Source organism: Pteronotus mesoamericanus, unplaced genomic scaffold (assembly GCF_021234165.1).
Source record: "Pteronotus mesoamericanus isolate MK-2021 breed Mesoamerican mustached bat unplaced genomic scaffold, CSHL_Meso_final contig_73, whole genome shotgun sequence".
NCBI lineage: Eukaryota > Metazoa > Chordata > Mammalia > Chiroptera > Mormoopidae > Pteronotus > Pteronotus mesoamericanus.
In genome coordinates, this window is record NW_026555245.1 from 16627054 (window position 1) to 16640669 (window position 13616).

At 38.9% G+C, this 13616-nt stretch overlaps 2 protein-coding genes across 2 annotated transcripts in view; both read right to left on the reverse strand.

Annotated features, from left to right (window-relative positions):
- The window catches only part of PIP5K1B (phosphatidylinositol-4-phosphate 5-kinase type 1 beta), a 313112-nt gene that overhangs the window by 219450 nt on the left and 80046 nt on the right, over window positions 1–13616 (reverse strand). The gene's annotated exons all lie outside the window — the stretch shown is intronic.
- Window positions 7267–8686, reverse strand: PABIR1 (PP2A Aalpha (PPP2R1A) and B55A (PPP2R2A) interacting phosphatase regulator 1). The gene has a single exon (XM_054583053.1). It carries the CDS (start codon window positions 8560–8562, stop codon window positions 7699–7701), a length of 864 nt encoding a protein of 287 aa, XP_054439028.1. The 5' UTR covers window positions 8563–8686; the 3' UTR covers window positions 7267–7698.

Genomic DNA, 13616 nt, shown 5'->3' on the forward strand with positions numbered 1-13616 from the left:
CCTGAATCACAGGAATGGTAACTTCGACCAACTATTTTACTTTGTGAGGACACAAAAGGTCTTTCTCAATTGTCTTCTTTCACAACACGCCTGCTAGCCAACCCTTAGACATTAGTTTGGTTTGGAAGACCATTTTAGGCAATTGGAAAAGAACAAGAACTATCCCTGGCATTGACACAGAACTGAACTTCTGCAGGTAAATAAAAGCAGTAAGTTTTCCCTTCTCAAGTTTCAGTCATACTGCCTTAGAATTTGTTAATGAGTGATTTTTACCTCTCCCCAAGTACTTATTTCACAAGTTCAAAAGAAGAACTAGGAATGAGGCAGAGATCCTACGTACCAGAACCAAATACCTATTTCTTTTTTAGGACAGCACTTCAAACTCAGAAAGCTGATGTACAATCAAAGCACAAAACATTCTTGTCAATAGTATCTGTGTGTGTTTGCACAGGTACATGTACATTTGGTTGACATGCATGAGGCTTGACTATATGTTATCTGCCTAGCCTCTATTATAAAATTATTTTCTCAAACTAGCCACAGATAGAACTAAAAGTCACTTTTGAAGAGATTTAAAAATATTTATTGAACTTTCAAAAATGATACTAACCTTTGGGAACAAATAACTGTCTAATGCTGGCACATGCCACTATGAAACTTGAAATCTAAGCACCAGTTCTAAAATGTGTTGAAAGGGGTTTTCCTTTTGGAGTACTTTCATTCAATTGTAAAATGATTTTCTATGAAGTAAAGTTAAAAAAATTAACAGTTTCTCAAGGACTGCCGAATTGTTACGAATTTAAATCTCTGCCCTCTGCAGAGGGCTTCTTAGAGAGCTTATTATTTAGGTAATAAAAGGTTTCGATCATTCTTTAGATTCTGCTGTTATTTTTCCTCTAAATAATGATACATTTTTAACTCATAGGGTTTGGTGGGGGCAAGGGAGGCTCAAAATGGTTCCTGCTTTTGTTTCCCTAGGAACAATTACCTAAGGACAACCAAGGATACTGTACAACTCAAACATGACAAAGCATATATATGCATGTGTATATACACGTATATATAAAGAAAATAAAAAAAAATCTGAAATTTTGTGGTTTGGGGATTTCTTCAAGTAGCAAATCAGTTTAAAAATATATAAAGCATGATTTCCTTTTATACCATTTTTTACTGATTACTAAAATAACTCTCCCATCACTTTCTCTAATGTGGTTATAATGTTTAAAGCCATAATTTTTATAAACATATTTGATTCAAAATAAAAGCAGCAGCAGTAGCAAAGTGGAAAATCAGCTTTATCTCAAATAAAAAAGTTTGTTTATAAGGAAAAGATAAAAAGAACCTAAATTCAAAAAGAAAAAAATGTATTAGAGACTTAAGAAAATGTATTTGTTTTTCTCATCTGTTAAATGAAAATAATTACAGCAACCACCTCACAGGGTTGTCATGAGGATTAAATGAATTCATGCAAGCAAAACACTGAAAATAGTGTCTAGATCCATACCAAGTGCTCAAGAACTGTTAGCACTAATTATAATTATTATTGGCAATGGTTCATGTTATTAAACCATCTTTTGCTTTCTCAGTAGGGAAAGCCGTCTTAAAGGGATTACAATCTTGTGAAAATTCTGGCTGCCAAGTAATGATAGCCCTCTTTCATAGAGGGAGTACGCTGAAAAAACTGCTCAAGATTTCTCAAATTCAGAAGAGGTAATTACAGAGGAATCAAGTGTTTCTGATTTGTGAAGGGAAGGCTATTATCTAAAAGAGAGAGAAGGCTTGTTCTGCATTTTCCAGAGAGCCCGAATTGAATTAAATGGTGGAAATTACAGAGGGAGATGTCTGCTTAGTATAAGACTTTCCAATTTCTCAAAAGGGAACCCTCACGCAGTGTTGGTGGGATTGTAAACTGGTGCAGTCACTATGGAAAACAGTATGGAGGTTCCTCAAAAATTTAAAAATAGAACTACCATATGACACAGAACTACCATATGACCCAGAACTACCATATGACCATAAAATCCCACTTTTAGATATATATCTGAAATCCAAAATACTAATTTGAAAAATCATATGCACCCCTATTTCACTATAGCATTATTTACAATAGCCAAGATATGGAAACAACCTAAGTGTCGATCAACAGACGAGTGGATAAAGAAGATGTGGTGCACATATACAATGGAACATTACTCAGCCATTAAAAAGAATGACATCTGGTCATTTGCAATGACATGGATGGACCCAGAGGGTATAAATCAGACACAGAAGGGCAAATACCACATAATTTCACTTACATGTGGAGTCTGAAAAAAGAACAACCTACAAATGAACAAGACAGAATGTGTTGATGGTTGTTAGAAGACAGAATGTGTTGATGGTTGTTAGACTGTGGGGGGGGGAGGTTGTTGGGTAAAAAAGAAGGGATTAAGGTTTAAAAATTGCTAGTTATAAAAACAGTCATGAGGGTATAAAGTACAGCACTGGAAACATAGTCAATAATATCGTAATAACTATGTATGACATCAAATGGGAACTAATCAGAGTGATCACTTCCTAAGCTATATGAATGTCTAATCACTAGGTTGTATACCTGAAATTAATATTGTATGTCAACTGTAATTTAAAAATTAAGAAAAAAAACCCACCCCTCAACATCCAAAACACTCACCTTATAATAGGAAAGGATAAAGGATGTCTTGAAGGGTAGAGAGTATAATGATACGGAGTATGAAGGCAGGCATTTCATTAGCCAAGGATGATAGAGATAAGATTTCTTAGTAGGTTCACAGCATCATTGTTGTTATTAAGAAAACAATAATGACAACTACCACACATCACAATGAGAATAATGATAGGTAACACTCCTACAGAAATTGCCCAGGATTGCTGTAAGGACTTGACATATAGTGACCCATGTAATCCTTATCACGGCCACTTGGTTCCACAGTCTGTGTTCTTAACCATAATACACTGCCCACCTCCATTCTGGAATGCTGAGCAAGTTACTTAACCTCTCTGTACCTCCATTTCCTCATTTATAAAATGAGGACACTAATAGCACTTACCTCAGATGATAAAGATGAAATAACACATTTGTTTAGCACCTAGAACAGTGACTGACATATAGCAAGTACTTTACATATAGTTTTTAATATAAAGGTCATTTCAACCTTTAAGAACATTTTTTATTGAATGGCAAGTTAGGGAAAGCATAAAGAACTTTCTTGGCTACAGTGTGCAATATGACTCATTTTTTTTTTTTTTTATCAAATAAGTGGAACCCAAGGCTCGCTGATGTAGGATTGACTTTCCAACTAAAGAAAATTAGCCATGAAAAACATGGGCAAAACCGCTAAAGTGGGAGTTCTGCAGGGAAATCAGACTCTCTGTATACTCTGCCATGGCTGATTGTAAGGTAAGACCTTGCAAGAAATATCCAAGAACCCACTGCTGACTTCTATTACCATCCCCAAGGCCTTGGTAAGTCATTCAACTCCGCTTTCAGCAGAATACTTAATTGCTTCACACACTGGACTTGACCTAGTGTACCTAGTACTTAACCAACTCTCAAACCAAGGTCAATCCAATCCACTTCTTTTGCACCTGCCATCCAGTGTGGCTCAATAAACCTTCTACTCATTTCTTTATAGAGTCTCAATAGAGGCAACATTTAAACCTTTTATTTCACTCAAGCTTCCAAGTCTACCCTTGTTCCACCCTCAAACATCATAGATTCCGCAATGATTGGAAAATAGAAGCATTCACATACAAATTCTTCTCACTTTTCATAACCTTTCCCCACACCCCTGAAATCCTGCAACAACATATCACTTCAGCACTTACTGATCTTTCCCTAGCTGTTTCATTCGCCTTTCCCTTCTTGGCCTCTCCCCTCCTCATGTGCTTCCAGACCTCCTCTCCAAGACCAACTCTTTCTTCTATTCCCTGAAGCTACCCAGGAAATGCAGGTGACATCGTCATCCTTGGTTTGTTGTTGTGGCAACTATCCCATGTCTCCGACCTCTCTCTTGGATCTTCAAACTCTTACTACTCACCTATTAACATGCCCATAAGAAAAAAAAAAAAGTCTAAATTGTGTTTCCTTCATAAGCCTTGACACTTTCCCCACTTTACTGCTAAGAGTACTCTCTTGCTATAGTATTTAACTGGTTGAACTAGTTACTGTGAATCACTGGAAGATAACCTGATACAGGTTATTCTTGATTCCACTCAATCTTTTAAGTATGCTTAAAGGTTCTGACATCCAGCAGCTGCAAATTTAGTGACCAAATTATTTTTTCCTACTTACATTGTGTTTTTTAACAAACATAACAAAAGAAAACATATACAGACATTTCTTATATATGACAAACTATACTGTAACTAAATGTTATGTGCTTTGGGACTTCTAACACAAAGTTTATAGATTAGCAATACTAATACCCAAAAAATGTTTTCTTCTTAAAGGATAATTCTTACATGATCTAAGTACTCACATTCTGGAGTACTTGTCTATATAAACTCTTAAGAGACTCATCTGATTTAAAACTTACTGCCTATATAGAAAAATAAGCTTCCAGGAATAAGGTTTCTGTTTCTCTGTACCTTCAAGAAAAAGGATCTGGCAAAATGGCCTAAAATAGGAGAGAACATAATATACATAACACGCAAGAAGCCAGCAAGGTGGGATACAGAAGACAAGAGGGAGAGAGGCAAGAGCTTTCTCCCACTGGGCCTGCTGGGCCAGAACCCCATCCTCTTGATATACCACAACACCGACAGGAAGCAAGTAAGAAGCTTCAAAGCTGGGAGAGGGATCAGATTAGCAATTTTAAAAGAATTACTCAAGTTGCTATATGGAGAGTAAGTGGGTAGCCACCCAGAGCAAGTGTGTGGGGGACAAATGGGAATTAGAAGGCAGCTTCAGAAACCTAAGAGGGAAATAATGGCATCCTGGATCAGGGTGGCAGCAGAGATGAAAGTAAGAAAATAGATTCTGGAAAATAAAATCGATGAGATTTGGAGAATGGTAAGATATGGGGGAAAGGAAGAGAGATGTAAATGACATGTTGGTTTCCTGCCTTTATATACATATACATACATGGAAATGTGGATTAACACATCTTGTACAATATATACAGAAATTACCTATGGGAAGGGAAGATGAATTTTATGTATTAAAAGGCAGACTTTCATCTTTTTACTGTATAGATACCTGCATTGTTTAATATCTTTATAATCATCAGGTATACATTATTTCAGTTAAATTCATATGCAATAAAAAGAAATAAAGCATCTGCCTGGTTGAAAAGGATAGAAATAGCATTTTAAGGAGAAGGAACGATCCATCCAAAAGTACAAACACATATAAGTACATGGCATATTTAAAGATTACCAAGTAGGCTAGTGTTTGCAGAGTAAGAAGGCAAGATGTCTGTTGAGGCAGGATGAACAGTGGATTAAAGCTTCTAAGAGTATGGCCAGTTCATTAAAAAAAGAAAGAAAAAAAAGATAGGAAATGGGGAAGCATATCTTTTTTAAGCAGGGGGGTGAAAACTCAAGTTCATATTTTAAAAAAGATCACTTTAAAGTCGATGTGAAGACTGGGCCAAAAGGGAAGTAAGAAAATAGGCAAGCAATTCACTTAGGCCATAACTTAAGCTAAATCAATGGCGATAGAGAGATAGAAAGGGAGATATTTGAGATTCATTTCAGAAGTAGACGGGACTTGGTGAGTTGGGTGTGCCAGACAGGGAAAAAGGAAAGTCAAGGATGTTTCCTATGGTTTCTAGTTGAGGAAGTTGGATGGTAGTGACACAATCAATTTAGGTAATTCAACAACAGGTTCAATGAGAAGACAATAAATTTTGCTTTAGAGATGCTGAGATTAAAGTACCTCTGGAAGCAGGTCAAGGTGCCCAACTGGAAGTTGGAGATACAGGCTTGAATTTGAGGAACAAGTCAGGAAGGGGTAATGAACACCATTACCTAAAAGAGAGAATTTTAAGCCTCTGCACATCATCTTACCCTTGACATAATTTTACTGAATCCTTGAGGTAACTTTTGAAAGTTGGCGAGTTCTGTTTATTCTCTCAGCTGTAAAAATTCCACGTAATTGTTAAAAATCTCTGTAGACAATAAAAAGCCAGAGCTTTTTGTCTTGGCCTCTTTTAGTCTTTTTATTTCTCCCCTGTTTTTTTCCTTTCTTTCTCTGTCTCTCTCTAGTTAAGGATGATATATGAAATATAATATAAAAAACATTGTTATTAAATATTTTCATATTTTGTCTTAATTGTAAAAGGCAAAGAAAAGTACAGTTCACAATTCTACCTTTAACAACACCTAAGTCAAATAATGATTTGCCTACGTGACTCTCCACGGATATTCTTTTCCAAGTCACTGACCCTTAATTAACTGATGTCCCCAAGGCACTCAACTCCAGGTGTAGCTTTAACCACAGAAGTTCCTGAAACAATTCCACAGTCCTGCTGTTGCTCACTGTCAGAAACCCGAGTCACACTGTACCTTTGTCTAACCAATGATGCGATGATGCCCTACTTTGGTGGGAGATGGAGAGGAAGGACCTGTTGGCAAGGAAACAGCTGTTTCCTTCCTCAGCCAGGGAAAACCAGGAAGGTGACAGATGGGCAAAGCAAAAAGAGCAGCCAAAAGTTGCTCTGGCTTCTTGTTGGCAATGATTTTTACTGAAGCAATGATTGGATATTTTAAAGCATATTAATGATTGAGAGTTTTATCTGCCTGGTGCTCTGCTGAAGTTCGACAGGACTTCCCACACATTGTCTACATTTTAAAAACTTTTAAGTTTGCAATGGTACAAAGTATCTGGCCTCAGTCTATGTACAGTGAATTAAGACTGCAAGACACTGTCCCATTTCACTTTAGGATTATACCCAAGAGAATGCAGTTTCTAGTTTTAAAAAAACGTTTTCTGTAGAGGAGTTATATTTGTACAACTTATTAGAATTACTATTAAATTTCATTTTAAAATGTTTTTCTTAAATGCTTACTTTTAGGTTTAATTTCAAAAGATTTGTTGCAAACGTTTATATCTTGTTCTTTATCATTCCCCCTCCCATCCACTTAAGTACCCAGAAAATTAAATATCCAAGGAATCCTGGATAAAACAGACAACCACTGAATTGATATGATATAACATATTTTAAAAATAGCGTAAATACGTAAGTTATTGTTCATCAAATAGAAATTAGCAATCACTAAAAATAACATTAAAATTAGTGTGGGCATGAAGTATGGAATTTTAAAACATCAGTTTACTACACTGATTAATTCAACATTTATATTTGCATCAGAACTTAATAATCCCATAAATAAATAGAGCTCTCAATTATTTTTTAAAAAATCAAGGGATAACATATGTATTTAGACATATTAGCAGCGTAAAGATGTATGCTTCAACACACTTATTGGGAAAACGTCTGAAAATATTACTACACTGAATTCAAGGGCATCCGCAGGAACCTGACATAAAAGTTCTCTAGAATATCAACAGTTCAGTAAATTCCAAAAAAGGGAAAGGGTCAAATAGGAAATAGACTCAAATTAATCGACAAAGTTCAGTGCTTGTTCCAACTTGATTTTTCTCTCCATTGCAAAACAAAACAAAACAAAACAAACAAACAAAAAACAACCGAGTCTCTAGCATGGGAGGGTGAGTCACTTAGATGAAAGTTCATCTACTGGAATAAAAGGAGAGGCCGCTTGGGCAGGTGACACCGGAGAGTCGGTGGTAGTGCTGACTTTCGCTGGTGAGTTACAAGAAGATCCAGCACTGCTGCTGTTTCCATCAAGGGTATCGGAAGATACACACACACCAGGCTCTGACAGCTGTGCAACATCAGAAGAAAGCATGTTGGTGATGCCCTGGAAAAATCTCTTTGGCTGATACTCAGTTTCCATTTCACATTTTCTTTTCAATGGTCCAAGAACACTTGGTCTGATGCAATTAATCGGACTCTGGCTTCTTCGAGTAGTAAATCGGGTCGTTGGGCTGGGAATAGGACTTGGAGGCAATCCGTTGCTACTCACAAAACTTTGCAAGGATGGTGAAAAACACTGCTTCCCAATTCCCCGGGTGGGAGATGGTGCTGGTGACACCGGAATGAAATCGATGCGCTTCGGGGAGGAGGATTTCTCCACATCGTTGTCACTCAGGCTGAAACTTTCCTCCCAGGAGTGGCTTATCTGCATTGCGTTCTGCACCTCGCGCTCGTGGACCGTCTCTCGGTTGATCAAGTCCATGCCTTCCTCCTGTTTGATCTGGTGCAAGCGGCTGCTGTGCATGCGGACGGGGGAGGCCGGTAGCAGAAGGCCATGGCGGTTCGGGAACGTTGTGCTGTTCCGCCTGGCGCTCGGCGCCTCGGCCTGGAACACCGGCGAAGTGTCACTGAGGCCGTGGATAAGGGGGGCGCTGTTAGACCTCCTGAGGCCCCCGCCGCCGCCACTGCCGCTGCCCTCCGCGGGGCTCCCGCCCGTACCCGGAGGCAGCTCCAGATCTAGCTCCATCTTTTCCTGAGCCATGTCGGGGGGCCAGGGGGGCCGGGGCGGTGCTCAGTCAGAGAGCTAGAACTCCCATTCCCCGCAGTCCAGGTCCGCCGCTGCCGCCGCCACCACCGCCACCGAGAATCTGTCAGCGGTCTCGATCCTCTACGCATGCGTACCCCTTTGCGCAGGCGTTTTGCGATATTCCCGTGGCGCCTATCTAATGCGTCATAGCTGCGCCACAGCCCTTGGGGGAGGTGCGAGGAGTGGTTGGGCGGCTAGGAAGTTTCCTTCCGCAAATTGCTATTGAGCGTAAGCTCACACTAAGACGTTAATAAATTTGCCGTATTCACTAGTATATATTTGTTAAGTAAGAGCTCTGAAAAAGAAGCCGTTGGTGACGTGGGACTGTGTGAGGGGGAGTGGCGCTTGTCCTAACCAGAGAAGGCTTCACTGAGGAAGGGACAATCTCAAGATGGGAAGAGGCAGGCGAAGTGGGTGCGGTGTAGAACCATCGAGGAAGCAGAAAGCTAAGGCTACCAACCAGGTGGCAGGCGGGAACCAGGATCGGGGAGAGGGCTGGCGTGACGGGAGGTGGTGGAGCAGGGTAGATTCTCGTCTTTATCCTGAGAACAATGAAAACTCCGAAGGTGTTCAGGCAGGTGTATAATAGCGACTGAAAAGCTCGATGGCTGCAGTCGGGAGAATAGATTATTGGGAGATTAGAATTTACGGGGGGGGGGGGGGGGGGGGGGGGAAACAGGAGGGAACCCTCTAGGCCACAGAGCATGAAAATTTGCACTGCTGTGGAAGTGTGGGAGAGAAGATGGATGGAATGGTAAATTTGAGAACTACTTGGGGAAAAAACCTGTAATTGTATTACTGTTTTATTTACAGTCATTTCTTGCACAAGCGTAGGTATTCAATAATATTCAATATGAGGGGTTAAATTAAGGGAAAACAAACAGGTTTTCACACTTTAAAAAACAACACTTGGCTCATGAAAATTAATATAAATTTTGGTACCTTATTAAAATGGGTTTATATTTATTCCTTTATGTATTCATTCAGTCTGGGTTTTTTTTTTTTTTTGTTTGTTTTGTTTTTTTTTTTGGCATACCTACTGTGTTTCAGGCACTGTGTTAGGAATTATTAGACCTAATAGGAGGACATTTAGTTTCAACCAGGAGGGCAAAGAGATAAATAGGCTATTTTCAGGTAATAAAAAGAGAAATAAAACAGGGTATGATAGAGTACTACTTACAGAAGGGAGGGGGCAATTAGGGCTGAGATCAAAATGACAAGAAGCAAATCATGCTAACATCTGGGGGATGAATATTTCAAGAACAGAGCACAGCAAATGCTAAGGCCGAAGGCAGACATGAGTTTGGTGAGCTGGAAGGAAAAGAAGGGCCATGCATCTACAGCATAAGGGGGAGAGTGGTAGGAAGTAAATGTGTTTGGATCTTGTTCTAAGCATGATGAAAAGCCACTGGGGGGCGGGGGGAGGAGGTTTAAGCAAGAGAGTGATATCTGGTTTACGTTTTCAGTATCACTTTGGCTCTGGAAAATAGTTTGAAAAAGGGCAAGAATAGAGGCAGAAAGATGTATTAAGAATCTTTGGCAACAGTGCAGACAAGAGATTGCTGGACTAGGGCTGTAGCACTAGATATGTTTTTTAAGTATTTAGAACCAATAGGGTTTGATTTAGATGGTGAAAGAAACAGATGATTCAAAGGTAACTCAGAAGTTTTTTGTTTTTTTTTTAACTTGAACTAGCTAAGTAGATGATAGTATCATTTACTGACTGATACAGAAGGAGTATGTTTAGACAAGTAGAAATTAAGAGTTCTGTTTTGGTCAATTTTAGTTGGAGGCAATTATTAGATATCCATGTGGCTATATGAAGTGAAAGAAAGCTTAGTGATTTTTGCTCATTCCCCCCCCCCCCACCCTTTTTTTGGCAGCAAAGAAAAGATCCAGAGAGGCTATGTGGCAACCAGTACCAGAATCCAGGTGTCTTGGTTCCTAGTCTATTCCTCTTTCCACTGGATGTCAAACACCTTGTAATTTGAATTCCCTGGAAAATACAGGTCCGGATAATAAAAATAATGTTGATTATTCATGCCCAAGATTGTAGAGAAACTAGTTTAAGCTTTCCAAGTACCAGGCACTATTCAAAAGGCTTTACATGTAGTATATCATTTAATCCTCACAACAACTCTATGAAGTAGGTACTATTGCTCTTATTTTGCAAGGGAAACTGAGCTGCAGAGATTGAGTAGTATCCTCAGGATGACAGTAAGGAGTAGGACCTGGATCCAGAGCTTGGGCACAATGTTGCCAAAGCTGACGTTTCCACTTCTAAGTTCTTAGCAGCTTTGTAAAGGCAATGGCTTTTGACACAGGCTTTGTAGGATAGGTATGATGATAATATAAAGAAGACATTTTACATAGAAGTGGCAGCATGAAAATAAAATAGTGAATTTGGCTAATACATGAAGTACATGGAGAAGCATAGTTACGGGTATAAAACTTGGAAATACTGGAGTGAGAGAACTGGAGCTCCGAAAGCCAGGCAGTAGCATCTTTATTTAATAAGTGAGACAATAGGGAACCATTGAAAGTTTCTGATGAGCAATGACACAATGAGAGCTATACTTTCAGTAGGACCTACCAGGCAGATCAATGATGTAGCTAAATGGAAGGACAGAAGATGAACCAACATTTTCTAACTGCCTGCTACCTGCAATGCACTATAAACACTCCACAGTCCCTCTTATCCTCACTGCAATCCCATATATTAGATATTGTGCTCATTTTATAGGACAATGACTGAAATTAAAAAATTGCAAAAGGTGCTACAGCTATACAGACTAGCACAGACCTGAACTATTTTGAATCGATGTCTCATTTCAAAATCTGTATGATTTTTGCTGCATTTACCATGGAATAGAGAGTTTGATGGCTAACTCTGAGATGAAAGTAGGGTCTAAACTAAACTTGGGAATGGCCAAAAAAGGAGATGGATTTGGAGCCAGCAAGGTATAATAACAAGAGCCTGACTGCCTGGTTGTACAGAGGATGGGGAGAGAGGAGTCACAAATGACTGAAGTTCAAGCATGAGCTGTGGAAGGAATGACACAATGTTATTAAAAAAGAACAGAAGAAAGAGGAGAAAGAGCTTCAAGAGGAAAATTAATGTTAACTAGACAAAATAATTAACTACAGGGCTTCTTTTACAATATCCATACCATATTGCTAATGCATATCACTAAATTATTTCTAATGTCACTCAAATATGCTGACACTGTTCATCTGTGTCTGGGTAAACACAATTATTTTAACTAATAAAACACAGGTGGTGGTAAGTCCACAGTATCAAACATCTCTGCCATTTGGTTTTTGCCTGAACATACCCATTAGAGATTTTCACTTGTTTCTGTTTCCACTCTTGTTTCTACCGTCAATTTTATGCACATTGTCCAAGGTCATCAAAGAAAAGAGAAGAAAAGAGAAAAGAAAAGAAAGAAAAGTCACTTCTCTTCAAAATGCTTCAGTGGACTCCTGCTCCGAGAAAAGGCTCAGGTTACTACAATGATCTGCAGAGCCCTGCTGTAGAGCCCTATTCTAATCTGGGTCCCACCTCTATCTACCCACCTCTCACCACCTCCCTTAAACAGCAGTGGCCCCCTTACTGTTCTTCAGGTCACCAGGCATACTCCCCCTCCACTTAGCTTATTCTTCTTCCAATGGATGTCCACACTGCTCTACCCTTCAGGTCTCTGCACGAATGTCATTGACTCAGAGATCTGCTCTGACTTTCCTTATAAAAAGCTACAACAGTTCCCAACATCAAGCCTATATTCTCTTGGCCTTTAGTGTATTTTTATTTTCCTCCAGAGCACCACAAGACATATAGGTATATATTGTTTTTCTCCCCTTATACTCAAGAAGTTCAGCTCCATGACAGCAAGGCCTTTGCTTTGTTCCCAGCTGTATGCCTAGTATCTGGAACAGGGCCTTGTACATAATACTGAACAAGGGGTTGCTGAATCATTGTGCAAGTGAATGATGAATGAATGAATGGACTAACATAGCTTTGTCCAAAGGGAAGAAAACTCTAGCCTAAGCTTTTCTAGACTGATTCGGAGTGCTCCTTACTTTGGCAATTAGTTTTGTTATATCCAGAATATTATTAGTTATAGTGCCCTCCAGACCAAGCAGGTCATGGTCTAACTACCTATTACGTGAACTAAGAAACTGAAGCCCTAAGTTTCCATTTTTTTCAACCATATGCTGATATACACTTGTTATAATTGAAATGCTCAGTGCTGAGGATTCTAAGCAGTGTTCACTATATTGAGTTACTGCTTCTTTGCAAAGGAATAAATGAGAGAAAATAGTAGCCATAAAATGCAATTCAGCCCTTTACAAAAAATAATGCCAGAGGCAAGTCCCAGGAGATCCTTCCTGAGTCAATTTGTCCTTCTGGTTTCAATATGGATATGAATTAAATACCATACTTAGCTGGTATTCATGCTCACTCTTAAGTCATAAAATCAGGCATCTAGTCAATAGTTAAATTTTACTGTGATTAATATTATACTTTCTCAAACTAACAGTTTCCTTTTAATCCTAGGGACAGGTTTTCACTATTAAACCCCCAAGCATATCCACATTGAATTAATGTGAAATACAGACATGTATATGTACATGTATAATCTGTGATGAACTGGAAAATATCTCCAAATATATTAACTAGCACCACCAACCTAGACTAACAATATTGCAGAGGAAAAATTATGCTTTCAAAGTATAGGAACTTGGGAGTGTTACCTGGTACAACCACTGAGGAAAAATGTTTGGTAGTACAGCACCTACTGAAAGAAAATATATATTCATGTTTTATGATGAAGCAATTGCACTCTTGGGTATATATCCAAGAGAAATAAGTGCTTATGTCTACTAGAAGACCTGTACAAGAATGTTCCTGGCATTATTGTTTGTAATAGCCCCAAACAAGAAACAACCCAAATGTCCCAATCCAAATTCAAATGGATGGCTACATTATACAATAAAGTTCTTTACTG

Coding starts and splice junctions, on each gene's coding strand:
- PABIR1 (XM_054583053.1), bottom strand. CDS start 8,562: ATGGCTCAGGAAAAGATGGAGCTAGATCTGGAGCTGCCTCCGGGTACG.